At 38.0% G+C, this 27,796-nt stretch overlaps 3 protein-coding genes across 3 annotated transcripts; all 3 read left to right on the top strand.

Annotated features, from left to right (window-relative positions):
• The first annotated feature begins 190 nt into the window (after positions 1–190).
• LOC125077991 (cytoplasmic dynein 2 heavy chain 1-like) lies at positions 191–8,037 on the top strand. The gene is made up of 9 exons (XM_047690125.1): positions 191–266; positions 2,570–2,769; positions 2,892–3,137; positions 3,231–3,601; positions 4,353–4,494; positions 5,646–5,765; positions 6,398–6,598; positions 6,905–7,137; positions 7,818–8,037. The coding sequence occupies exons 1-9, from the start codon at positions 191–193 to the stop codon at positions 8,035–8,037; spliced, it is 1,809 nt and encodes a 602-aa protein (XP_047546081.1).
• Positions 8,038–8,063: 26 nt separating this feature from the next.
• LOC125077990 (cytoplasmic dynein 2 heavy chain 1-like) lies at positions 8,064–15,132 on the top strand. Its single transcript, XM_047690124.1, has 17 exons — positions 8,064–8,207; positions 8,313–8,420; positions 8,719–8,875; positions 9,172–9,379; positions 9,707–9,881; positions 9,990–10,142; positions 10,293–10,477; positions 10,794–10,896; positions 11,152–11,280; positions 11,638–11,777; positions 12,328–12,451; positions 12,535–12,648; positions 13,005–13,212; positions 13,481–13,566; positions 13,638–13,874; positions 14,425–14,602; positions 14,939–15,132. Exons 1-17 carry the CDS (start codon positions 8,103–8,105, stop codon positions 15,130–15,132), a joined length of 2,604 nt encoding a protein of 867 aa, XP_047546080.1. The 5' UTR covers positions 8,064–8,102.
• LOC125077989 (cytoplasmic dynein 2 heavy chain 1-like) lies at positions 13,748–24,996 on the top strand. Its single transcript, XM_047690123.1, has 25 exons — positions 13,748–13,775; positions 14,425–14,602; positions 14,939–15,159; positions 15,797–15,995; positions 16,075–16,289; positions 16,365–16,461; positions 16,826–16,962; positions 17,141–17,350; positions 17,423–17,636; positions 17,766–17,866; positions 18,035–18,191; positions 18,369–18,514; positions 19,033–19,229; positions 19,315–19,424; positions 19,534–19,806; positions 20,095–20,247; positions 20,622–20,744; positions 20,825–21,017; positions 21,118–21,260; positions 21,505–21,645; positions 21,837–21,935; positions 22,125–22,269; positions 22,332–22,546; positions 22,908–23,031; positions 24,923–24,996. Exons 4-25 carry the CDS (start codon positions 15,822–15,824, stop codon positions 24,994–24,996), a joined length of 3,441 nt encoding a protein of 1,146 aa, XP_047546079.1. The 5' UTR covers positions 13,748–13,775; positions 14,425–14,602; positions 14,939–15,159; positions 15,797–15,821.
• The last annotated feature ends 2,800 nt before the right edge of the window (positions 24,997–27,796 follow it).

The following is a 27,796-nucleotide window of genomic DNA, read 5'->3' as shown; positions in this document are numbered from 1 at the left end:
GGTAAAGATGAAATTTGGATTTCTGATGCGCTGGCGCGATGGTCGAATGTGAAATTCAGCGGTTAAGATTAAAAGAACTTTTAATGAGTATAGTGAAGAGTTGTTGTTCCCCATAAAAAATGCAGCAGACGATGCAGTGTGATCCAACATCTCTACGCAAAGCCAAAAGATCAAGAAGGTCGGAATAAGCATGACCGACGATATAATATTCGAGGCGCTCTGTGTTGAATTGAGAGCTCCTGGTACTCGGGAGATTCCACCCAGAGGTGAGAGCAGTACTCTATGTGAGGTCGAATTTGCGCTTTGTATAGTTTTAGACGATGGACCCACATGAGTACCGTCTTGCTTTGATGAGCACACCTAAGCTTTTTAGTTGCAAATTTCGCTTTACCGCGATTTATAATTGACCGCGAAACTAAACGTGGCTCGAAACATCAACGCCAAGTATTCCGATACTAGCTTTGGTATAATAAAATACATCAAACGCTTTCACATTTTTTAATTGATACCTACACGTAAACTTTACAAGAAAAATATCATTATTTCCAATATGTATTCGATTTTTATGTTGGATATATATATTTATATATACATGTATTATATCCTACGTATATAATATTATATAAACATACCTAAATGTTAATTAATATTACACGATATTATTGATGAACAAGAGCACTAACTATTAGGTTTCAGATTCCAGTTTGTATCTCTGATTGTCTCTGTATAATTGGATACAGAAAAAACAAAATAAATAATTTTGCAAAAATTAAAACAAAAGATTTCCGTAAGCACACTACTGGTTTGGAATAAAATTGTGTAAAAAAACTTTAAAAAAATCGTCCATAACTTCTACCAATATTTGATTCCGTATAATCTCAGTGATACAGCGTTATAAAATAAGTGGGCTGTACTTGCAGCCGTGCTCAGAAGAACCTATATCTAAAATGGGTGTTCGCTCAATATTTTATTTAATTTGCAAAGTAACTATTAAAAATAGCTGTCTAAAATTTTGTTTATCTCTTATAATAATACACGCTTACAAGAAAATAACTCATAGGTTTTACTTAGGTAGACAGGTATTGTTTAAACCGGTTAAATCATGTGGATATTTATTTCTGGAATTTGATACATATCTCTAAATATATTGTAGTAAGTTACGCATATACATAAGTATATATATATGCGTTGGTGGATTTCCCAATAGGCCAAGTAAGCTCAAGCCTAGGGTGGTAAACATTGCGGGCAGAAAAATTTTGTTGGTCAGGTATTTTTGGTAGTAGTGCCCTCTGTCCATAAACACGTCAACGTCAATAACTCAAAAATTATTTTTCCTCAACGCCTCGCAAAAAATTGCAGAGATAGATAGCGGAACCTCTTTCTATCTTAGGAGAGCAAAGGTATCAAATTCGTCTCTGGTTATATCGAGTGCTTGTAAAAGCCTACTTGAATAAAGTATATTTTGATTTGATTTGATTATATTTTGTAAAAATATGCTTTTATTTATTGTTTATTAGGAGTAACAATTGTTTTTTTTTTACTGTAAACGAGAAGACGAGTAGCAGCTACTAACACAAGCTCTCACTGTTTTACAGTTAGAATAACAACTGGCTGGCCGAAATTTTAAATAAACTTGACATTAAGTACTTAATATTAAGTTATATATAACGTAGGCACTAAGAGTTCGTTACATCATTATAGGGTAAGTGGTCGATAGGAGTCGATACTTTACGGCATCAACGATTATAGTATTTACAAAAATCCCATATTTTGTCAATATATAGGTACGTTAATTGTTTGTTACGCCACATTCAGCGTTTGATAAAACAGGCAGAGGTTATGACAAATTTTAAATTCTGTCCACCTTTTCATTTGGAATACATTTATGGTTACTAAGGTACTAGTTGTCGCTGACGGGATTGGTCAGGACGAAGGACAGAGTCCTTGGAGATCAAACTTCCTTCGCACGAAATTTCATAAAATTTTGTCGTGGTTTGGCCGTGAAAGAATGACAGATAGAGACAGACAGAATAAGTTTCTCGTTTATATATGTGTATTAAGCTTTTTTATAAACAACATCATCAATCATTCAAACGTCATAAATTTATATATGTAATATTAATATTTTTCACTTGTTTGTAATCAAGTCAATAGACCGAAACGTATGACTACAGTTTCACACTCTCAAACGAGATATAATTGACTCAATACCAACTAAAATACTAGCCGTGTGCCGACTGATAAAATTCTCCCTTAGGACCATGTTTTCTCAAATATTTTTTGTAACCTGCTAAGCTCATTCTTATTCCTACTGTTAATAAACCCGTTGGTTTTAGTCGGCGAGTTGAGTCTTTTTATTACACATGTACGTATTGTAGCTACTTGATAAAATCTGTTATATGCGTAATTTTTAAATATATAATTCAGTTTATCAGTTTTATGAATCATTATTAATCTTTTAATATTAAGATATGAAATAATAAAATATTTAAAATGAACTGTCAATATTATATATATGTAGGAAAATAATAAAATAAAATCCTCGTTAATTTCAGATGGTTATATTTAGAACCTATACTAAGTAATGCTGACGGGGACCTGGGTGTAAAGTTTCGAAAAGTGGACCAAGGTTTTAGGCAAGTGGCGCGGATTATCGAATCAGATCCTCGCCTTTCATCACTATTACAGTCTACAAGACTTCAAGCGATGCTTGATACTATATCCGAGCAATTAAACTCCTGTCAGTCAGCATTAAATGATTACATTGATGTAAGTGTCAAATAACTGTTATGAATTTCCGCTTAAACACTTACGCATTCGGCTTCATTTGAAAACATAACTGATTTTGATTTGTTGCAATGTACCTAATTAAGTCTTCATTCATTATGCAGGATAAACGTTCAACTTTTCCAAGATTGTATTTTTTGAGTGACGATGATCTGCTGGAGCTACTGGGTCAAGCACGAGCGGGAGCTGAGGGTAGCGAAACAGTAATGCAGTCTCATTTGAAAAAGTTGTTTCCTGGCATCACTGGCGTGCATCTCGGCCCAGGAGGCCTGTCGGTCACGTCTCTCTGTAGCCATTTTGGAGAAACGTTTCAATTAGACCATCCCGTTGATATCGACTGCTCTGTTGAGGTATATAATAATAAATTCGTAATATTATTTACTTCAATGTGTATTTCTCATTTATGTTAATTAAGTTAACAAAACACTATTAAAAAAATGCAGGTTTGGCTGAAAAATTTAGAACAAGAAGTACGTTCATCGCTGAAGAACATGGCATTAAAATGCTTGGTGGCAAATTCTTTGCAAGATCAAGATCCATTTTCGCTTCCGACGCAAATATTATGCTTAGCGCAAAATATTAGATTCTCTGAACAAGCAGAGAGGGCTATTACGTCCAAAGAACTTCACAAGTTAAAAGATATTATTGAAAAAGAAAACTTGTATTACGCAGCAGCCGAAACCGAAGATGAGTGTGAGAAATATAAAAAACAAGCTTTAATATTGCAGTGTGCATATTATGTGTCGATTGTGCAAAGTTTAATTAAAAATAATGTTGTGACAACTAGTGATTGGATTTGGCAGAAACAACTCAGGTGATGCGGTCTTTAAACTATATATAACGCATGTATATAGCGTTGGCTGCTACATCTCTAGCGTAGATTTTAGTTTTGCACAATCATCATTTCGTAGCCATCGTAATAACTTTTCATAAAAGATTAAATCAATTTTTATACCTTTTACTATATTTTTACTTTTTTAAGTTATTTCATATTAAGTACATTAAAACAATTCTATTGTTTTATGTCTCTAAGATATGTCCATCATTAATTTATACTTAATACGATTTAATCATATGGATGTTTTGAATAATGTTTATTAATTATGTTTATTTACTATTCTTATTTTATAATAATAATAATTTATTGCCATAAACAGAAAATGCAACAAAAATAAGCTTATATATATGAGGTCACAAAATAAGTATGACTATAATTAAATATCATTATTTGTTAAGTACTCCATTTACACGTGGCTTGGTACATTAATTTACTTACTAAGATTACAAATGCCTCAATTCAACATCTTAAATCATGAAAGGTGATAACAGCCTAACTTACAAACATAGTTTTTCGGTCAAATATTTGCAGAAATAATAATTTTAAAAACTTTGTCTATGTCAGTTGCTCCCCCCTCCCATTCTCGTAAACTAACTTCTATATATATCATATTACTTCATTATGTGTATATTATTCGTTTCTAATAAAAATATATAATTTAAACAAATAATCATTATTGTATAATGAATTAAGTAGATATAAATATACTGATATATAGTGCTTTCAGATTCTACCTACAAAACAATACAGAAGTCGTAGCTAAAATGGGCTTAGCTCAGATTTCATACTCTTATGAGTATCTCGGCGTAAATACTGGACAATTCGTGAGAACGGAAACGACGGATGAAAGCTTTCTTATTTTGACTCAGGTGAGTGTTATCAGTTGGAATGAAAAAAATCCAGTTAATCTCCCCTGTTATACGTTTAGTTTTTCGTTATTATCTATGATTAAGTATATCGTTAGCTATGAGTATTAACGGTGAAATGTTAAGAGAGCCGAGATGGCCGAGGGGCTAGAATCTTTACCTGTAATAGGTGTGCGGGTTCAAACCAATGAATTTCCATCTGCTTATTTTGTGTTTATAAGTCATCTCTTGCTGGGCGGTGAAAGAAAACATCGTGACATAAACTGCATGTCTCTGTGGGCCTTTAATAGGCTGTTAATTTAGCTTACTTTTTCTATTATGAAATATACACATATAATTGCTAAGTACTAGCATATAGCAATATAGTATGTAAGGTCAAATCAGCAATACATCTATTTATTTTTAAAGGTAAATGTTCATGTCTAAATATAAATGTAGAATAATTAATATTTGTATTTTATAAGTTTTAATGAATAAATATGTCAATTTGTTTAATAATTTGCGATTTTTAATAAAATTAATACGCAATTCGATATTTATGGCCGAATACAAGTTGATCTAATCAAATATTTTTATTTCTGTACCGAGTAATTCTTCAATCAAAATGTGACTGCATCTATCATCAACGATTACGCATATTACGTCTTTATATACCTATATATATTGTCAAGTGCTGCGTTGCCGCATTTACTTGTCCAATATAGTGGATGTACCTACTGAGTTGAACAGCGATTCACAGAACGATATTGAAACGTAAAAAAATAACTACTAATATCTCCACAACAACATCGAGAACAGCGGTCTTTTTTTTTCGTGATAAAAAATTAAATGTATGTATGTATGTAAAAAATGTATGAAATTTCTAAAAAAACTTTGTTGGCCGAGCATTGACTACGACACGTATACGTCTTTATGATTTTAGTTCGATTTCGTACTTTCGAACTTCCGATACAAATAACACGGAGTTAAATGAGATTTTTACTCTCAAATATTTCTTTCAAATCATCGGCTAAGTGCCTTTTTCTTTTTTTCAATCGATGCATCTTAATCAAGTCTATAATATATTCCAAATTTATGGTAGTTACACAGATAGATATTTACATACATCCATAAATATTTTTTGCCAAATAAATGTTGTATCTGTTTCTTTACAGTCCTTACACCTGGGGTTAGTGGGAAATCCTATCGGGCCCGCTGGAACAGGCAAAACGGAATCGGTTAAAGCATTAGGATGTTTATTTGGCCGACTGGTTTTAGTCTTTAACTGTGATGAAGTAAGTTTATACCAAATTAAGTTGTATAAGTATAAGAGTAAACTAATATATTTAGTGGATATAAAATCATCTCATCTCTATTGTTTAGTGACGCATTGACCATGAAGAATGCTTAATATTATACAGTGTCATGCCAATGGGTAGTGATAGCCCCTTCAACAGATTGTCCATCTAACGTTTACTATTGAATTGATTAGAACCAGGCCTTATTATTACGGTTATTAATGTGTTAAAAGTGTCTAAACTAACAACTGGGTAGAATTTGAACCTGTGATTGGAGGTTCATATTCAAGCAAGTATCACTGCATTTTTCATTTTAATTTGTTTTTATATTTAATTTCGTGATCAGCGCTAAAGAAAGTGATCGCGAACGAAATTTACGTGTCTGATCTAAATCTGTCACATTTGTACCGCGTTGGAGAGGCATGGGAAAAGGAGGATCACAAGTCTTGAGTATTAACATACTATAATATACCTCTTTCTATATCTGTTTCTTTCCTCTACCTTAAGGTTGCCTGGAAGAGATCGCTGTTTTAGCGATAAGGTGCATCTTTCTTAAACATGACTAAATGATGTGTTTATTGGTAAACAGTATTTTGACTTTATATAATATGTGCCTTTTTCTGTTAAAGGCAATGGATGCCGAATGCATGGGCCGGCTGCTGACCGGGGTCGCGCTGTGCGGTGCGTGGGGGTGCTTCGATGAGTTCAACCGTCTGTCGGCCGCCACACTCGCCGCCGTGTCGCACCAGTTTGCCTCGCTGCTGGCCGCCACGCGCCGCGTCGACCCGAACGGCGCCGGCGACCGCACGGCGCTTCTCAATGGCAAACAGGTACCTACCTGCAGAAAACAGGCGAAAATTATATATTAAACAATATATCTACATTATAACATTAAAGAGGTCAAATTTGTTAATGACAATGTAGAGGGTAATCTTCGGAATCAGTAATACAATTATAAAGCTATTTTTACTGTTTTCTAGCAGTATTATTATGAGTGATGAAGGGTATAAATTTAATTTATATTAAAAATTTTTCTTCATTAATAAATTTCACCCATGCGAATAATAACCCGAAATCATATACCCGAATCATATACAGGATATGTTAATATAAATGAAAACCATGACATCCCTCAGGTGATCGTGTCGGAATGGTGTGGCGTGGCGGCGACTATGAACCCGGTGACCCGTGGCTATGGCGGGCGACGCTCGCTGCCCCCTGCGCTGCAACACGCGCTGCGCCCGCTCGCCCTGCGGCCGCCGCCGCGCGCCGAGCTGGCGGCGCGCTTGCTGGCCGCGTATGCCGCGCAGCCGCACCTGCAGCCGGAGCGCCTCGCCGACGACTTAGACGCAGTCTTCACGCTAGCTAGGTGAGAGCCCAAATTCTTCAGGTGCCTTTAAATTGATATGAGGGAACCTATAGTTTTATGTAAATCAATCCAGGCCTACCGTTTACTAACCAAAATTAAATGGAACCTGCAATATGTTTCATAAGCCACGAAATATTATCCTAAAGTCCGTGAACGTGTTATGTTATACATAAAGCAGTACGTTGCTAAAATATAATAATAAGGAACAAAATTTAATATTTCATTGTACCTATTTCTTATTTTCTATTTTCCTTTCTTCTTTGTTCAATTTAGAAGGATCACTAGTTTGGTGGTTTTCAATAACCTACCACTGGCTTCAGATCTGATGAGTTTATAGGTTTCACAAAAATACCTAATTATACATACCTGTGACATAAGATCGAATACGCTTTTTAAATGAATAATCATTTAAAAGAAGGTATTTTAACCCTTACACTTTATATTCGAAAATTACATACTTTAACATTATTTTCACTAACTAGTGGAAGTAAACATCAGATAGCGCTTATAGCGCTTATAGCTTATATATGCTAATGCTAATATTTTTCCGACATAAGTATGTCCATCAGTGAGTCTAATATCCCAAAATAATCGATATCACTGGTCGTAATTCAAGTTAGGTATTTTAATAAAGTGAAGCAATATTTTCTGACGAATATTCTTTTAACTTGAATCCCCAGCACGCTGCTGAGCGCGCAGCGGCACTACGACTGGGGCCTGCGCGCGCTGAAGGCGGCGGTGGGCAGCTGCGGCGCGGGGCTGCGCGGCGCCGGCGGGGCGGGCGGCGCGCGCGCGGCGCTGCGCGACGTGCTGCGCCTCAACAACCTGTCCAAACTCACGCGCCACGACGCGGACTGGTCAGCGCTCTCTCGGCCTCGTTTGGTGAATAATCCAATTTGAGTAATTGTGTTATTGTTTCTAATTCATATAATGATTGACTTTTCAGTTTTGAAAATATTTTGGCCATGGTTTTCGCTGAAGTACCGGAAAAGGAATCGGCTACAGATCCTCTCTATATAGCGCTCGAGGATACGGTCGGTCGGCTCGGTCTGGTGAATAACGAGTTTCAGGTGCGAGTCAATATTAAATAGTCACTTATGATCATTTAGATTCGTTAGTACACTAACTGATGACTACATATATCAATGTAATATGATCATTTTAAATATTTGTAGATTCGAAAATGCATGGAGCTCTATGAACAGTTACAACAACGAATGGGTGTAGCGATTGTGGGTCCTCCAGGATCCGGTAAAAGCACTATTCGGCAAATATTAAAAAGTGTAAGTGTTTAAGTTTGTCTTTAAGACTTTAATTTTTAATAACCATGTCTTAGTATGTTTCTGTTACTTAAAACTATTACATTTTTGCAACTACTTCTTCATTATATAATTTTTATTCAATTATATAACTTCTTATAGAAGGGTAAACCGCTTCGTTACGTAACGCGATTCGCCGCCAGTCTGTCTGGCTTCCCTTTCTCTTACGCATACGACAGCGGTAGGCAGACTCCTCACTTCTGTCGGGCGTTCCGAGATGCTATCTTATTTTTTTTTAATTTTCTTTTTATCAATGTTTCAGGCGCTGACGCAGCAAGGTAAAAACATAGTGGAATACGTAATATGCCCAAAAGCGATGTCCCGCAGCTGGCTGCTCGGACACATCGAGCTCGACACGCGCCAGTGGACCGACGGCGTCATTTCAACCGTCGCGCTCGAAGTGGCCAACCAACCGGAAGGTACCCGAGATATCGACTTGCTGTGATACTGACATTGCTTTGAATTTGTAAACTTAAAAGTGATTGCCAAAACTGATTACATTAACCTATAAAAGTACTTATTAACAAAGACAGTAATTTACTATTTTATATACTTAGGACCTTAATAAGTCCCCATAAGTATAAAATTACATAGATAACCACATTGAACAAAGATTAAATACAATGTTTGTATTCTAAAATAATTGCGTACAGTAAGACTTATGGAGGTTGCAAAGAATCTGCTTATCGTTTGAATTCGGTTAATGTTCATTCAGACGTATGGTCGTGGGTCGTGTGTGACGGCGACATAGATCCGGAATGGATTGAAGCTCTCAACTCCGTACTCGACGACAACCGCCTCCTAACACTGCCGTCGGGCTGGCGAGTTCAGTTTGGACAAAACGTTAACTTCATCTTCGAGACGCACAGCTTGGAATACGCTTCGCCTGCGACAATTTCGAGAATGGGAATAATATTGTTTAGGTATAATATTTATTATGTTATTACGTGAGTCGTATTATAATGTGAATACAGCACCTTCTTTTGAATTATTGCCCTTAGTCGTAGTGATTCAAAATATGCTATTAAACAGTAGCGCTTGCAGAAATGTCGTTTGAGACCGGCTTAACCATTTTGAGTATTCATAGATTCTAGCAGAAGCAACAAAAAAAACTCACCAATGCTCACGCTCGCACGCACGCTCAAAATACTATTAATTTTCATTTATTATTTAAAAGGTGTCCTAATAAGGACTGTCAATACTTATTAATATTTTATTTTATTATTATTGTTATTTTTATTGTTTTACAGTAACGAAAACCATTGCTCGCAAGAAATTTTAGATAGATGGGTACAAAGCAAGGAATTTGATAATGATACTGCAAAATCAGCTATTCCATTTTTGAATCTAACCTTAAACAAGTGTCTAAAGTGGCTGACTGTACATCAAGCTGACGTCACAACGAAAGATTGTCACATGTCTTTGGTAAATTAATTAGATTAATTTGTTCTTCTTATGATGACAACATATTTTAATGACATTATTATTCAAATTTAATTAAATGGATAACTAAAATTCAAGACATTGTTTTAGGTGAGACAAATATTATCGAACTTCGAATATATAGCACAAGAAATTACGTTCAAAAATAATCCGCAAAGTGCAGAGGATATGGTTTGGTCAGCAGTACAACTCAGTACTATGGGAATCATAAAACAAAGCGCAATCGACAGTTTCTATGAGGAGGTATGTTTAAATGCTAAAAAATCCTTGAAATATTCACATGATAACAAAAGCAAAATTAAATATTAGTCACTTCTGATACTACTAATGTTTTAATATTTTTTATTTGCTTATATAATATAATAATTCTTATTTTAAATTATATTCGTGTAGCTGGAGATGCCGCTCGCGGCAGGCGGCGCGGCGGGTGGCGTGGCAGGCGGCGCGGGGGTAGGCGCGGAGTGGGCGGAGGGCGTGCTGCGCAGCGCGCGCGTGCGGGCGTGCGAGCCCGCCCTGCGCGCCGCCGCGCACGCCGCTGCGCACGTCGTCATCATCGGACCGGAGGCGAGCGCCAAGACGTGAGAACATCTATAGAGACTAGCTGAAGATGTAGTACAATGGATTTTATTTTATATTTGTAGGCCCCGCTTCAAAATTAATAGTAAAAGAAAAATAATCAATAATATTTTCAAAGACAAGTAATACAAACAGATTTTACGCTTTATTTGTAAGTTATTATTGACGTTTATTGTTTATTATATTTTTAACTTAAAAAAAAAGCTATCTTAGTAAAATTAAAAAAAGTTTTTAACGTCCATTTGTAAAATCATAGTAAAGGTGTTAAGTCGATGAAAACAAATCATAGTAAAATGAAAAAAAATTTTTTTTTTTCAGTCTTTTAGCCGAATATGTTTTAAGGGAATCCAACTCTACTATAATAACAATCAACTGCACTCCAAACCTAGAACCGACGGACATCATTGCAGAGCTAAAGCGGGTAAAATGATTATATGCATTTTAGTTTGCGAAGTTGAGGATTAAATACAATAAATGAAGTGTACATTAAAATATGAATGAAATAAAATATTTGTTTAAAATTATTATTCTAATAACTATCTCCGTCTTATGAAACTGCGAGATCGATATATCTGTACTACTACTAGTAGGGAAAAAGAAGTACGCATCAGCTTATGTACAAGGCACGTTACCTTATAATTAGGTGATTTTAACATAAATATTATGTGTGTAACAGAAGAATGCCGTTGGCGGCGCGGGGCGGGGGGCGGGGCGGGGCGCGGGGCCCGTGCTGCTGGTGCGGGCGCTGCACCGCGCGCGCTGCGACGCCTGGGGTTCCTCGCCGGTGCACTCCTTCCTGCTGCAGGTACGCCACTGTCATATGTTAAAAACCTTAGTCACGATCAAATCAACAAACAAACAAAACTTACCAACGAATCGTGTCAATGTTGTTATTATTTTAAGGCCTAGGTTATAACAGTTATTTTGTCTATGTGGGATTGAAACGGGTGGCTAGTAAGTCAAATTTTAGATTAAGCGTGTCAGTGGTAGCATTCTTTTTAATATTTCATTATGTATTGAGGAGCGATGATGATGTTAAAGAGGTTATCTGAGGGATATATTTTCATAAATTTATTGTTCCGCCGCACCGCAAAGACAAGCTATATCTGAAAAATATGTATCGCCCCTCTATAATTCTGTCGCGGGGTTCGCTCGGTGTCAGGTGATACAGCAGCACGGGTTCTGGTGGCGCGAGGAGGGCGCGCCGCAGTGGCAGCCGACGGGGCGCGTGCGCGTGCTGTGCACGGCCGAGCAGCCGCCGCGCGCGCGTCTCGCCGCCGCGCTCGCGCACGTGCACCTGCCGTGAGACGCTGTCTTGGATTGTTTATTAATACAACACGACGACTATTATTAGCCTGATCATGATTCAAAAGAACTGAACAACCAAATTTTTCGTCTAAAATCATTTTCGCAATACAATTGACCCTCGATAACCTTTCTCAGTCTAGTCGAAAGTAACACTATCTGCTATCTCTTTACGATTAATCCGCTGAACCGATTAAGATGAAGTTTGGTTTGGAAACAGTTTTAGTCCCGGGAAAGGACACAGGCTACTTTTTTTAATTCACCCCTTGAGGGAGTAAAATTAGGAGTGGCAATGCACAAACATAATGAAACGTAGCCATAGCTGACCTTAACTTCGATTCGCGGTTCATATTAGTAATCTTGTTCATCTCAATACTTAAATTTATATTTGAATTCTTTAACATTTGTAAGTTTATTTTATTAAACCTTTTTTAAACTATTTTTAAATTATTTTGGTAAAAAAATACAATAATTATAATAGTGTTTTTGTGATAATAAGTAGGCAAGTATGTCGCTTTCTAATAAAAATGTTTCCGTTTATTTTTAGTGAGGCTGACGATGATGAGTTACTCGAACTATCGAGAAGCTATTTGTCAGAGAGTGTCCCCAAAAACATAACGGAAAACGATATTTTTAATTTATCTCGTAATATGATATCATTGTACAAAGAGGTGAGAATCACTCTTGTAAAGTTACATGTTCATTTGAAATAAAAAATTAAATATTTACAAAAGCAAACTTCATTAAATTTCAGGTAACAAAAACTTTCCACTCGAAACCTCATTACAAATGGAACCCGTCTCACCTCAAACAATGGTGTGAAAACATAAAATGGTTTTCTCCTAACGATTTACAGCAAGTTGTCACGGTAGTAAAATTTTATAACAAAAACCTTCAAATTAGTTAGCAAAATGATTTCCTTAGAAATGATTCTTCTTCACTTCCTGTAGTCTAATCTTTTCCAAAGTGATATATCTTAGCTTTCAATGAAATAATCGAGCTTTTGATTTTTTAAGGAATGAGTAAATATATAAATGGGTGTCTTGATACTGTTTATTCATACCAATGACTAAGTAGTTAGTAATTTAATCTAAACCTTACACACAGGCTGTCAACCGTGAGAATAAGACTGAACTTATTATAAATCAGTTAAATTATTCTTTCGAAATCATCTATCCTTTGTACGCATGTTAATTTTCATGTTATGTTTTTTTTTTATTCTAGGCCTTGAATGCAATGGCGAATATTATATTCAAAAATAGATTGGTCACGGATGAAGAAAAATCTGAATATATCACAATAGCTCAAAATTATTTTAAAACTGACAATAATATATATTTCATACCCAAACTCCGCAATGATGGTGTTTATTTGGTAGCCGTGGATTACAAGGATTGGTACGAAAACACTCAGAAATTAATCAACCAGTGTTGTAAGTTTTACTTTATAAAATGTAATTTAAATAAACCTGTGCCATGATTTAACTTTATATAACTATTTTAAAAGTATTACCTTTGCGAGTTTTCTATGACTATATTAAATATACGTTACGCAACTCAAATGGCAAAGGGAGTTTCGGTTAGTTTGAAACTCCGATAAAGGTAATATTATCGATCAATGTTCTGTATAATGTTCGTAATCGATCAATGTTCAAATGTATTGTATAAGCGTTTATTATTTTAAAATAATATAATTTTCAGTGACCGATGACGAAAACTGCTTCGGTGAATCTGGTATAGAAGTCTGCGCTGAATTGTCGGTTTTGATTCCGGTCATCGCACTCGCAGTGAGATCTCTCTTTCTATAAATCAGTAGAGTATAAGTAGCGAGCAACACTGAGGTGGCCACGCGTTGCAGCTGAACGGCGGCGGCGCGAGCTGCGCGGGCGGCGCGGGCGCGGGGCGGCGCGCGGCGGCGCGGCTGCTCGGCGCCGTCGCGGGCGCGCGCGTGGCGCTGCTCGACCGCGGCGCGCTCTTCCACGTCGGCTTCAAAAACGTTCGCCTCTCTCGATACTTACGCACACTCTCGGTGGCCTTGACTCTCCACGAAATATTATTATTTCAAAGCTCGCTCTTGCCGCAGAAGTGTCTCACCGTGAGATCATCGCATCAGAATAGCCGTTTGTAAATCGGTTTCTTAGAGAATAAAGAAGGACGGTGACAAACGGTGACATTGTATAGATAGAAAACGGCAAAATAAACAATAGTCAATATATTCTCATTTGGAAAAGGTATATCTATACATATAGTAAAACTGTAACTGATCGATATCTGTATATAGAAGGTATTAAAAAAAACTATTAATATTAACGCAAAAGGTCCTATAATTTTTTTTTTTTTTGCCTGTTTTTCGGTTTGACTGTTGATCTGCGCGTTTACGACAACATAGGCAGTTTTTTTATTAATTCACCTCCGAAGGGTTAAATTATTAAAAAATACGACTACATAGTCATATAGAGTAATAATAGCCATGACAAAACCTCATACGGTGTTGTCGCACGTGGTAACGGTAGAAATATGGACACTAATGAGAAATGAAATGTATAAATTTGATTTAATGTAGTATCTTAACAGAAATAACCAACTCGATTTTCATTTATTAATAGACAACGACATTTAATAATTTATAAATAATATCTCATTAGGCGTTGACGTCGGCAAGTGAAGGTACCCGTACGTTAATAGTGTTGTGCGAGCCGGTAGTTACGGACGACTTACTGGCGTGTGTCGAGGCCTTCTTGAGCGCCACCTCCATACATGCATTACCTATGAGCATCATTCCATCCTCCGGACCAGCGCAGCAGACAGAACAAACGTTTATAAGTAAGTTTAAGACATGCTAATTGTTGCAAACATGTTTCGAGTACGAATTTGAGCAGGTTCCTTTAAATTTATTTCAGTGATTTTTAACGTATTTTATAATATGAATGTTTCAAGTGATGCTCCAAATGAAGGCTTTGCAGGCGATTATTGAACTCTGTTGAGATGCTATGTGATATTCATAAGTACATATGTATTATGATTTCATACATGTATGGCATCTCTTAAATATTTAACGATCAATTATTTCATATCTTGTGTTAGCTTCTCTTCAACATCATTAATACAAAAACTTTATTCAATTTATATTTTATTTTAGTGTTTAATACATTATTTCAGACATGAAAAATAACTTAGGTATAATGATTTGCTTGGACAAAGACCAGGATAACTTGACCGGATTGCTAGATTCCTATCCGCTGCTATACAACAATAACTTTTTATGCTGGCTCTCACATTGGTCAGACGAAACCTTGAAAGACATGCCGGCACTTCTGATACAGAGGTACATTCCGTTGTTGCACACTGTGTGATCACTGCACCACGTTGCGTGTTGAGAGGTAGTGTATTAGCACCTTATGCACGTATATTAGAATATTATTTCATGTATGTGAGCTTATGATAATAAAACGTAATAATAATCTTCGAATTATTTTTGGTGTCATCTTCACTCATATTATCAAGATAAATAGTTTATTGTTTTTGCGTTACATATCCCATTCATTAGGAATTCAATAGATCAGTATGACAAAATAAATTTAGGCTCGATAATAATTCTCCAACAAATATATATCTCAATCCCTCGCAATAATCTGTTTATTTCTTGTGACACATTATTTTTTTTTTCAAAAGAGGAATCAACGTATTTATGCCAGTCTTAAATATGTTGGTTCGGTGATTATGGTGATTTCGGTTACAACAATTATATGTAATAAGAATGTTATATAATTAATGATGATATTCTATGACATATAACTCCGTGTTGGAAGTTAGGGTTACTCGCTAACACAACAATAACACAGGTGAAACCGCGTTGAGCAGCTAGTATTCATGTTATTTATCAATTCCAGTTATATTTATAGATTATAAATTATGTCTGTGTTTTATAGTTATTAAATTTACCACTGTCTGTAACTAAATGACATAATTAACGCTAAATATAATATGAGAAATAGACTTTAAAATATATATTTTTAGGTTATCGAAAGAGAATGCTCTAGAAATGTCTCAAGATGATATGAAAAGCATTCCAGTACAAGGGTTCGTTGATATATACAAGAGCTTAGACGCAGAGCGAGTGCGTACACCTTCTCGGTATATGCATTTTATAAAGACGTACTACAAAATTTTCAATATCAAAAAACAAGCCCTACTACAACGGCGCGATACCTTATGTGTAAGTTTAATGTATGACAAGTTAGCAATATATACGCGCCTTTATCGATATAATCATATAAATTTATTTAAATAAACAGGCTGGAGTGGAAGCACTTCGTCGCGCTCGTAGTGAGGTAGCGACGTTACAGGACGAGGCGGCGGAACAAGAGGTGGCTTTATCAGAGAAACAGGCAAAAGCAAATCAAGCTCTGGACCAGATAGGGGCCACGGTACGGGCTACCACTGATAAGAAGGAGGAAATGTATCAGCTGAAGAAGAATATCGAATTGGAAAATGAAAAACTACAAATTCAGTAATATACTTATGACTAACTTTCAAATAGGTTTTTATACAAACGAATGATTAAAGAAGCGATCTTTTTTCACAGAAAAAAAGAAATTGAAGAAGAATTAGCTTCAGTGGAGCCAGTCATAGCAGCGGCCCGGGCGGCGGTCGGCGACATAAAGCCCGAGTCTCTGAGTGAAGTCAGTGTTTCATTATGTTGCACTTCGGCATAACCGACACCAATAATGGAGTATTTGTAGCTCGTATTTGTAGAAGGATCTCATACCATGGAACTCGGAACGAATATGATATCTATTGCACTCTTGGCGCTTAGATAAATCGTTCGCGAGCTTACATTGCATCTGTTTGAATATTCATTCGAAGTAATAATAAAAAATGTAAATTATTGCGTAATAAATAAAGATAATGTCATTAATTCACTCAATATAATGTACGATATAATACACAAGTATTTACGATTTGAATATATCATGACTTTCACTAAATAATTATAAAATATATACTTTAAAAAATATGACATACAAGTAAATACAAAAATGGTAGGTACGTTCCCTCCGTGCTCCTCCCGACGTGGTGCGCGACGTGCTAGAGGGCGTGCTGCGCCTCATGGGAATCGCTGACACGTCCTGGCACTCCATGAAGAGTTTTCTCTCCAAGCGTGGCGTCAAAGAGGATATACGGTAACTTCTCATATTTATAATCAAAGGAAGTTATATATAGGGAATTCCTTATCGCGTGATCCTCGGCTCCGACAGCGAATACTTATTTGTCTATACGAATACTAGTCGTGAAGTAAACTTATAATTCATAGAGTGTAAGGGTCCATAATAAGCTAAGAGCGGCCGTCAACGCTCACAGATGCCTGGACGCGCGCCAGATCAGCCCCGAGGCGGCGCAGTCGGTGGAGCGCCTGCTGCAGCGGCGCGGCGCGTCGTTCGAGCAGGCGGCGGCGCGCCGCGCCAGCGCCGCGTGCGCGCCGCTCGCCGCCTGGGTGCGCGCCAACCTCGACTACGCGCGCGCGCTCGCCCGCGTGCGCCCTCTGCAAGACCGACAGCGGCAGCTGCACGGGTACCCGCGCCTTCTCGGAGACTCCTCGCTTGTAGTTCCAATCCCCTAACGCGATCTGCGATCTCCGAATAGAAACCTCAAGCGAGCGGAGGACGAGCTGGCCGCTCTGTCGAGCGGGCTGGCGACCGTGGACGAGCGCGTGGCGGCGCTCAAGGAGCAGCTTGGGCGACACACGCGCGAGGCGGCCGCCATCGAGCTGCGACTGAGCACCGCCGTGCAGACCATCAGCGCCGCCAGCGACCTGCTCGACCGGCTCGCGCACGAGTACGACTCGTGGGAGAATGATGTGAGGGAAGCCAGATATCAATGCGTAGCTTTAATCTACTGTAGAAACTACTTATTTCGAATAATTTTTATCCATTTATAAAATTTACTAATAATTTCGCACGGTTTAAACTTAATTAATTTGTTGCAGCTGCAAAATATTACGATTGAAATATTGGAATTGAATCAACGGTCTCTTTTAGCAGCTGGATATCTCACGTATCTACCTGACCTGACCGAACCGCAAGCTCGGTAATTACAAAAAGGAATTTATATTTGATATTTAACCTAATATCTGTTTTATAATATCTTTATCCCATTTATAAATCGATAGACGGTCCAGAAAATAGGGATAATTCTAACTAAAAACAATTATTAAATATAACAATAATAATTTAAGAATGAGGTGTTGCATTTCAGGAACTACCTTTCAAAATGGTGCTCATTGATAAACTTCGAGGATACGTCGTTCTCGTTGATAAATTTCTTGTCAACTCCCGAAAAGCAATTAAAGTGGGAAGCAAATGGCCTACCTTTAGATCAATCGGCTTTCAAAAATGCCGTTTTCGTTGAACAGGTGATTGGATATATTTTGTCGTATCTTAATCGTCAAAAATTCTCTTATTTTTTCAAAATATATGAATTTGTAGAAATAAGGAGTATTGTGCCGATTTGGTACGTAACGGCACATATAAATAATATACCATAATGCAGAATTATATTCAAACTAGAGTTACATTTGTTATTTTTCCAGTATTTGGAACAGTCGTCCACTCTGACGCCGCTTCTAGTGGACCCGGAGGGCGAGGCGGAGGTGTGGCTGCGCAGCACGCTCGCGCACGCAGACTTCGTGCCGCAGCACGAGCCGCGTCTCGCCACTGCGCTGCACCTCGCGTTGAGGTAGACATTTTTCGTTTATTTTCCATCGAAAGAGTAGTACATAGATTTTATTTACACAAAAAGGAATGTGAGAGGACATTTAAAATTGCCCAGTAATTAAAATAAATGTGCAAGAAAGTAACATTGGTGTACTATTTTTTATAGTTGTTATTCCATTTAAGCATTTTAAAACAATTTGATATATTATAACAAGCTAAGATTATTTACATTTAAACAGTTCAATATACATTACATAACAGTTTAATATAATGAATTGATGTCATTAAATACGACATACAAAATCAATCAATATTATAAAAAATATTTTTCTAGACTACTTAAAAATGTTTTTGCTTAACACTTTTATAATTGACCGATTTCGTACTTACTAAAAGATATTGCTATAATGTGAAGCGCAGTAGTGACATTGTTGTGTAAGTAAAGTTAGAACCGATGTGCCTCAAATTATATCATTTACTTTTTACTCTAGGCATTTTTCTACTTCTATTATTGAAATCCTACATCTATCATTTTTTTAGACTGGGTCGTACTCTAGTCATAACGGAGGTGGAGTGCATAGAAGAGTGGTGGTGGAGTACTATGCGAGGAGCGGCGGGAGGGCGCGCGCGCGTGCTGCTCGCCACGCGCAGGCCCGCGCTCGCCGGCGACGTGGCCACGCACTGCCGCGCCGCACTCGCGCCGTTACACTTCACCGCGCGTCTGCACGCACTCGTAGGTACGTGTCGCAGACGATATCGCTCGTTTGTCCTCGGTATACCAACACCGTAACAACATTGTAACGCTTGTATATATAACACTAGATCAACTGGTACACGGCGCATTTTATAAACAAAATCCAGAGATGAAAGAAAAATCGAAGGAAATTAAACTAACAAAGGCCACGCTACAGAAACGACAGCACGAGTTACAGGTGAGAAAAAAAAGCCTGCATTACTAAAACATTCGATAGTATCTCTAATACACATAATGTCGGAGAACTGTGAAACGAAAAGTGATATGATTTTTCAAACGTCTGTCAGGAAAACCTCCTAAGAGACCTATCGGGCAACGCGGACATACTGCACGACGCGAACCTGCTGGCGGCGCTGGAGAAGACGCGCAGCACGAGCGCCACTATCTCGCAGGCGCTGGACGAGGCGCGCGCGCTCGAGGCGCACACGCGCGCCGCGTGCGAGGCGTACGCGCCCAGCGCCGCGCGCGCCGCCTCGCTGGCGCTGGCGGCGCGCCTCGTGACCGCTCTGCCGCCCGACACGCTACTCGACGTCTTCGTCGGTGCCGTCGCTAGGTCGGAGGTGCGTAGAACATTTGTTTCACGATAACTGTTATCGTTCCATTGCAATCGATGTGCTATATTAATATGAACATATAGCGTTATTTGTACAGTATGTCAAACTTTGCCAATTAATACATTTGAGTGTTATGTTTAAATATTATTAATCGATGATGAAAAGTATTTATTAATTTTTGATGTTTAACGTTTAATATAATCATGTAAAATAGCAACTCATAAGTCCACGTAAGTGGCTGCTTGAATGGAGTTTATGCATGCAATATTATAATTAATCAGCTTATGATTTTAGAGTAATCCGAAAAATATAAATAATGACGAAGTTGTAAAGTACTTCACGCGAAAAATCATAGAACGTGTGTTGTTGAGCCTGCACAAGAAAGACAAGTATATCGTCGTTATGCATCTGTTGCGACAGGTTTACGACAATCTTATTCCAGAAAAGGTATTTCTTCTTACAATTATTGTTTATTTGTTCGTTTATAAGTTAGTGAGTTCGTTATAATCGAATGTTATTGAAACACACGTGGGCCATACCCGAAAATAAACAACTTAAATTCGGGCAAAATTTGTTGTTTCGAATTCGTACACAGTGGTGGAGAAAAACATCGTGAAAAAAATACCTGCATGTGTAAATGTGGTGGAATCAGCCCCCAATTTACTCCTTACAGAATCAATCTTTGCCTAGTAGAGGCATACTCACGGGTTGTTATTTATTTACTTATTATGAGTAATATTCTTATTAATAGATAAAGTATTGTATGTTTTATAATGATCTATATCTGTATTAAAGGTGATAAATATTGATTATCGTTACAGCTTTGGCAAATATTTATCGGAAATTTCAATCTCATTGAAATTGATAAAGATCTCACGAGAACGATGAAAACTCAATTCCAGTGGATAACAGACGATTGTGTGAAAAGAGTTGCACAAATAAAGGTATTTTTCCATATCCATTAAAGTAAATTATCATGCGATACAGGTTTATGCAATATATCTAAAATACGAATTATTGCCAGGTTCATGATGAGAACTTGTTTAATCGCCTCTCTCTCGGGACATCCGACATGTGGCTGGAATTTCAAAAGTTGGGAGATCTACACATCCTGAGTAAGCTAAATCTGGAACCATTCGAGTGCGTCGTCGCAGTGGCGGCGTTGCGACCGGAGAGCACGTATCGAGCCATCGTATCATTCGTCGATCAAGTGTTAGGTACGGAAACACATGAACAACTCAGCAGCGATGCTTATGTGTTTCGAGTTACCGACATTGGTTTTGGAGACAGATTTTAACTCACGGGTGTGCGGCGCAGGCGCGGGCGCGGTGTCGGGCGCGCACACGGCGCAGCGCGCGGCGCTGTGGTCGCAGCCCGCGCGGCCCGCGCTGCTGCTGGCGGCGCACGCGCACGACGTGCTGGCCGCGCACGCGCACGCGCACTCGCGTACGCTCACTACGGTAACGTGCTTAGGGAATCGATTTGATCATCGAATTCCGACTGTTAAAATAATAAATTAAAATTCGTGGAGTATAAAAACTGGGATTGTGCCTAAATCGTCGTTCGATTATCGGCTTCTGTTCAGGTGATTTTTCAAATTCGCCTTAAATGTTAACATTGAGTTATGACATGATACAACAAAAAACCTGTTTTTATTTTTGGAAAACAAAACCGACACCTAATATTATAACTCCATGCCCTCAGGTGGGCATCGACGAAGGAATGAATGTGTGGGAAGCGGCTTTGGAGACATCTCGAGGTGGAAGCTGGCTCGCTATAAGAGTCGGTGCTTCGCCATTTACACGCGATCTGTTATCATTCGTTGTGTCACTGTCGGAGAGACCAGTAAGTGAGACAAAAATATCTTTAGTTTTAGTCGTATGAATGAGAAGCCTTCAAATGCGATAATTTTTGCGGTATTTATAAGTCGGTAATTAATCTGCAAATCTTATGTGGAATTATAAAATATGCATTATACATATTTTATTGTTTATTTCCAATAAATATAATATAAACTCATAAATTTAACATTTTAGGCGAGCGATTTTGGTGACGATTTTCGATTATGGATACTGGCGGAAGATCGTGACATTCCATCGACGTTATCCACGAACTGTGTCAAAGTCGTCCTTGAAGTAAGTTTTAAATATTATTTATTTTAAAATCACCTACAACCTTATATTTACGATTTAGAGAAAAGGAGAAGAGTATTAAAAATAGTTAAGAAAAGTACATGTGAGAAAAATGTTAATTAATTTCTAATAGGCTCTGTAGTTAAAAGCACACGTTTACCTCTCGTTTGAAATATAAATATCTATGTCCAGTCACCGGAGGGCGTAAAGCGCAACGCGTGCGGCACGCTGAGTGCGTGGACGCGCCTGCGAGCGGACGCGACGCTGCTGCGACACCTCGCCGGCCTCGCGCTGTTCCACGCGCTCGTGCAGGAGCGCCGCGCCTACATCCCGCAAGGTGAGCCACTCTCCCCGAGAGCCCGCCCGGCTCCGAGCGGCGCTGACGGCTGCCTGTCGCAGGTTGGAGCCAGTGGTACGGCTGGGAGTGGGGCGACGTGAGCGCCAGCGCGGCGGCGGCGCGGGCGGCGGGCGGCGAGGAGGCGGCGCGCGAGCTGTGCGGTGCGTTGTACGCGGCGCGCGTGGAGCGGGCGCGCGACCGCAGCGTGCTGCACGCTCTGGCGCGGCGCTGCCTGCGCGAGCCGCCCGCTCCCTGGCCGCGCAGCGACCGCCTGCAGGTGTGTGCTCGAGACTCACTATTCCTGTAGCATTTTAACGGTATTGATATATCTTACGATCGTTTAGAGTCACTGACATCCGTATACTATATTCACGAAATTATTTTGGATTACGAATGGAAGAATTGTTTGCGAGACGTTATTAAAGGCGTCCCCATTAAAACGTTTCGTAAAATTCGCAGTTTTGATATATTTAAAGTAAAAAAAAAGATACCGAGTGAGATACTTTGTAAGTTGAAAAAATAAGCGTATATCTCATTTCGAGCTTGTTCCATTTTCGGTAACTCGTAGAAAATTGATACATAAAATAAAAAATCTCTCAGCTCTTAGATTATTTAAACGCTTAAAAATCTTTCATTAGGACTACGTAACGGCTATGGAGGCACTACCCGATATCGACTCACCGGAACTGCTGCAACTGCCGGCCAATTGCCGTGTGGCGTGGGAAAAGAACGCCGCTGATAATATAATTGCAGGATTAAGAGGTGAAAGAAGGGTTTATATAGAAATAATATTTCAGTACATTACGAAACAAACTTTTGTTTATACAATATGACAAATTTAATTTTAATATTAACGGTACCTGTCTGTGAACATCGTCGTTTCACGTGTTTCCTGTTTATGTCGTGTGCACATTCCGACATCCTAATTTGGTAATGGCACACTATATTAGATAATTCAATTTTTTTTTTTTAGCTTTAGCAGCCCCTAAATGTCCTACTGCTGGGATAAAGGCCTCCTCTCCCTTTTGAGGAGAAGGCTTGGAGCATATTCCACCACGCTGCTCCAATGCGGGTTGGCGGAATACACATGTGGCAGAATTTCGTTGATTTGAGACACATGCAGGTTTCCTCACGATGTTTTCCTTCACCGCCGAGCACGAGATGAATTATAAACACAAATTACGCACATGAAATTTCAGTGGGGCCTGCCTGGGTTGAACCCGAAATCATCGGTTAAGATGACCGCGTTCTAACCACTGGGCCATCTCGATAATGAGCTACAATACAGAATAGTCAAAAACTCTGTGTATATGAGTATATTTATAAAAATACTCTTACTTTTGTTTGATATGATGTGATATTGTCCTAACCGATTTCGGCTACGGCCGCCAATCTGAAAGGAGACCGGTCAGATACATTGGACTTATTACAGTGCAAAGGTGTGTGTGCGCAAATACAAGTGAACTCTATTGACCCGAATGGACGGCAAATCCGCCACGACCGGAAAGAGTTGACGTAATACCAACGGCTTTACGTGCTTTCCGAGGCAAGAGCGTATGCAGACTCCCAATCATATTTATAGAAAATAAAACTTATATTGTATCAATAATGATAAGAAAATATATAGAAATAAATTTAACCAAAGGTTTTATGTTATCATATTTTCTTCGAGATCGATATTATGTTATGCGAGTCGAGTCATTATCTGTTGTATTTTATAAATCTGAAATCTTACAAAGACTTCCGTAAAGCAGTAATAAAATACAATCCATACACCATATAACAATACTTAACTGTTTCAAATATTCGTGTGATAATAAATAAATAACGTACATTCTAAAACTCTATTTCATTTTGGTTTACAGAATTAAACTCGACCGTCAATACAAAAATGAGTAACGATATAACACCGGTGAAGACACTTTTATCATTATGGAAGAAAATGATGTCCGGAAGTCCTCTCATTAAAGCTGATTATCACGTTGAAAAGGTACTCTATTCTATAATTCCTACTGATGATGATGTCCTCCTACACGATGTAGGTTATGTATTTTTTTTTAGCATTAGCAGCTTGTAAATTTTCCTATTGCTCCCACTGCTGGGATAAAGGCCTCCTCTCCCTTTGAGGAGAAGGTTTGGAGCATATTCCACCACGCTGCTCCAATGCGGGTTGGCGGAATGCACATGTGGCAGAATTTCGTTGAAATTAGACATATGCAGGTTTCCTCACGATGTTTTCCTTCACCGCCGAGCACGAGATGAATTATAAACACAAATTAAGCACATGAAAATTCAGTGGTTCCTGCCTGGGTTTGAACCCGAAATCATCGGATAAGATGCACGCGTTCTAACCAATGGGCCATCTCGGCTATGTATTGCCAACGGAATATGTAAAGATATTATAGCGTTGACGTTGCTCAATTTCAGGTAGTTTACTTTATCCACCCTTAAAATAAAGTCACTTATAATCCGTTGGAAGTATCGCCATACTTTGATACAATGGAGGATTCAGTAGCAGGAACAAAGGCTTCACGTACTTTCGAAGACACGGAAGTGTCAACTTTTAAACTTTGGGTTACCTCTGATAATGTACATCAGATTTTGATTGGACCGACGATTTGGTCCGAGGTTTGAACCTATTGGTCTATAACAGGGCTGTCCAAACAACGGCCCGCGGGCCGCATGCGGCCCGCGTCTTGTATTCTTGCGGCCCGCGGAATATTGTAATCAGCCAATAGTTTTGGACATAAATAGTTTGGATAATAGAATTATTTGTCAAAACAAATAATCAATATTTAGTATTATTTATTTATTCATTCTTGTAACATTCATTAACTATTTCGGGGAATTCCCGGAAAGTATTTTGTTTCTGTAGAGTGAGGATTTGTTGGTGTCCGTATTAGTTAGGCTTTCGCTTTCACTAAGTTCGTATCGCCACTTAATAGCAAAATAAAGTTGACATTATGTCTACGAAGAAGCGAAAATTAACTGATGAACATCGTGTATTTAATGAGAAGTGGGAACTTGATTATTTTATTTGCAACAATAGTAATAAAATTCAGTGTATGATTTGTATGCAAGTTTTGTCTGTGTGTAAAGAATATAATGTTAAGCGTCATTATACTACTTTGCACGAAGAAAAATATAAAATACACGTCGGCGAAGCAAGAAAAATTGTTGTGACTGAGCATAAGAAAAAACTAACGCAACAGACAAGTTTTTTTTTAAAAGTAAATACAGACAATTACAGTTTGGCTGCTTCTTATGAAGTTTGTTTACAATTAGCCAAAGCTAAAAAACCCTTCAGCGATGGAGTTTTTATAAAACAATGCGCAGTTGCCATGGCTCATCGCTTCATGCAGCCGAAATTAGCAGAAAAATTTGAATCTGTAGCATTATCTCACCAAACAGTTGCGCGACGAATAGATGATATGGGCGAATATGTTTCGAAAAAAATATGTGATTACATTGTAAAATGTGAATATTATTCATTATGTTTGGATGAAAGTACCGACCAAACAGATATCGGTCAATTAATAATTTTTATTCGCTGCATTTCAAAAGATTTTTTGATTACGGAGGAAATGTTAAACTTAGTGCCACTATATGTCTCAACTAAAGGCAGCGATATCTTTCAAGCAGTTAACAAAACTGTTATGGAATACGGTGGGTTTCAAAAATGTTCTTGTATTGTGACCGATGGAGCAAAAGCTATGATAGGAAACGTTACAGGACTTAAGGGACTTCTAAAACAAAATGGCATTGATTGCCCATTAATCCATTGCATCATACACCAAGAAGCTTTTTGCGGAAAATCTTTGCGCCAAATGAATGCCATGAAAATAGTTGTTGAAATAACTAATCTTATTAGAGGCGGAAACAAAGCTTTGAGTCATCGTAAATTTCGTAATTTTTTAACTGAAATTGACGCAAGCTATGGGGATCTGCTATTGCACTCAGAAATCCGATGGTTCAGTGCTGGTCAGTGCTTGCAGCGCTTTTTCGCTTTACGGAAAGACATTCCCATATTTCTTAAAAATGAAATAAAATCTGATACAAGTGATATGGAAACTAAAATGCAAGATCCTGAATTTCTTGCTGATCTAGCATTTTTAACTGATATGACACAACATTTGAATGAATTAAATTTGAAATTACAAGGCAAACAACACAATATAGCCAACTTGTATGGGTATGTGAATTGGTTCAAAAGTAAACTGAGATTGTTCAAAACGTCACTGGAAAAAAAAGATTTTTCTTTTTTTCCGAGTTGCCAAGAATATTACACCGAAATGGGAAATTTTGAAGGATGCAACTTTTCTGACCACCTGAAGTACATCGATGAGGTAATTTTAGAATTTGAGCAGCGTTTCGCTGATTTCAAAGAATTAGAGCGCGATTTGGCTCTATTTATGCGTCCATTAACAATTCAAATCGAAAGCGTAAAGACTGAATACCAGTTGGAATTATGTGACGTACAGTCAGATCCATTTTACAAGGGGAGAACAGAAACTGGAATGGATTTTTTTAAGATCCTTGGCGATTGTTTCCCCGTATTAACAAATTTTGGCTTGAAAATGGGATCGATGATGGGCAGCACTTATTTATGTGAAAGTGCATATTCTACAATGAACTTTATAAAATCTAAGTATAGATCTTCACTGTCAGATAAGTCGCTTCTTCATGCAATGCGCCTGGCAACAACGAATGTTGATGTTGATATTGATATGATTGTTAAAGATAAATTAGCTAAGAATCAATAAACGTATAAAGAAATTATTACCCTGTATTTTAGTAGCTGAAATTTTTTTTTTTCTGCGGCCCTCTAGCTTTTGTAGTAAATTTAAATGGCCCGCAAAGGTATGTAGTTTGGACAGCCCTGGTCTATAACGTTGATTATTGCTTATAAGCAAGCCAGTTTAGGCATAAAAAAATATTATTATTACTTTAATATTTAATTTACTAAAAATACATAATCTATAAGCATAAAGGTTTATACAAACATTGTTTTTTGTGTTTTTGGACCATGGAAGTAGGATTATCATCATATATTTGCAGTTTATTGGCGTCCATTATTATAAGCTCTATCGTATCTCTGTAAAATTATTTTAGTGTAATTTATGAATACATATTAAACCGTCTATGCCGCGATTCATACTCATCAGTACAGACAAGGCTAAACTACTTTGGAAGAGATTTATCTGGTAAATTACCTAGTTACAAAGATTACCTAGTTTTGTCGTTAGGAAAATACGGTACAACAATTATTCTCTCAAAATGTCATCTATAAAATAAAAGTGTTTTTCAGTAAGTAATAAGCTTCGTGTTCGAAATTACATTTTTAGGCAAATGTTTGCTAGAAATGTACATTTATTTTGTCAAGCTGCAACATAAACCGTTTTCGTTGTAGTCTTTCGAAATAAAATATAAAATGTTCGCTGGTCGCGTCAGGCTCGCGGCTGGTGGGGCGCGGTGTGCGCGGGCGAGCTGCTCGACGCCGGCCGCGCCGCGCGCGCGCTGCACGCCG

Source organism: Vanessa atalanta, chromosome 4 (genome assembly GCF_905147765.1).
Source record: "Vanessa atalanta chromosome 4, ilVanAtal1.2, whole genome shotgun sequence".
Taxonomy (NCBI): Eukaryota; Metazoa; Arthropoda; class Insecta; order Lepidoptera; family Nymphalidae; genus Vanessa; species Vanessa atalanta.
Note: the sequence above shows the minus strand (reverse complement) of the source record. Positions and strands in the feature narration are given on the sequence as shown.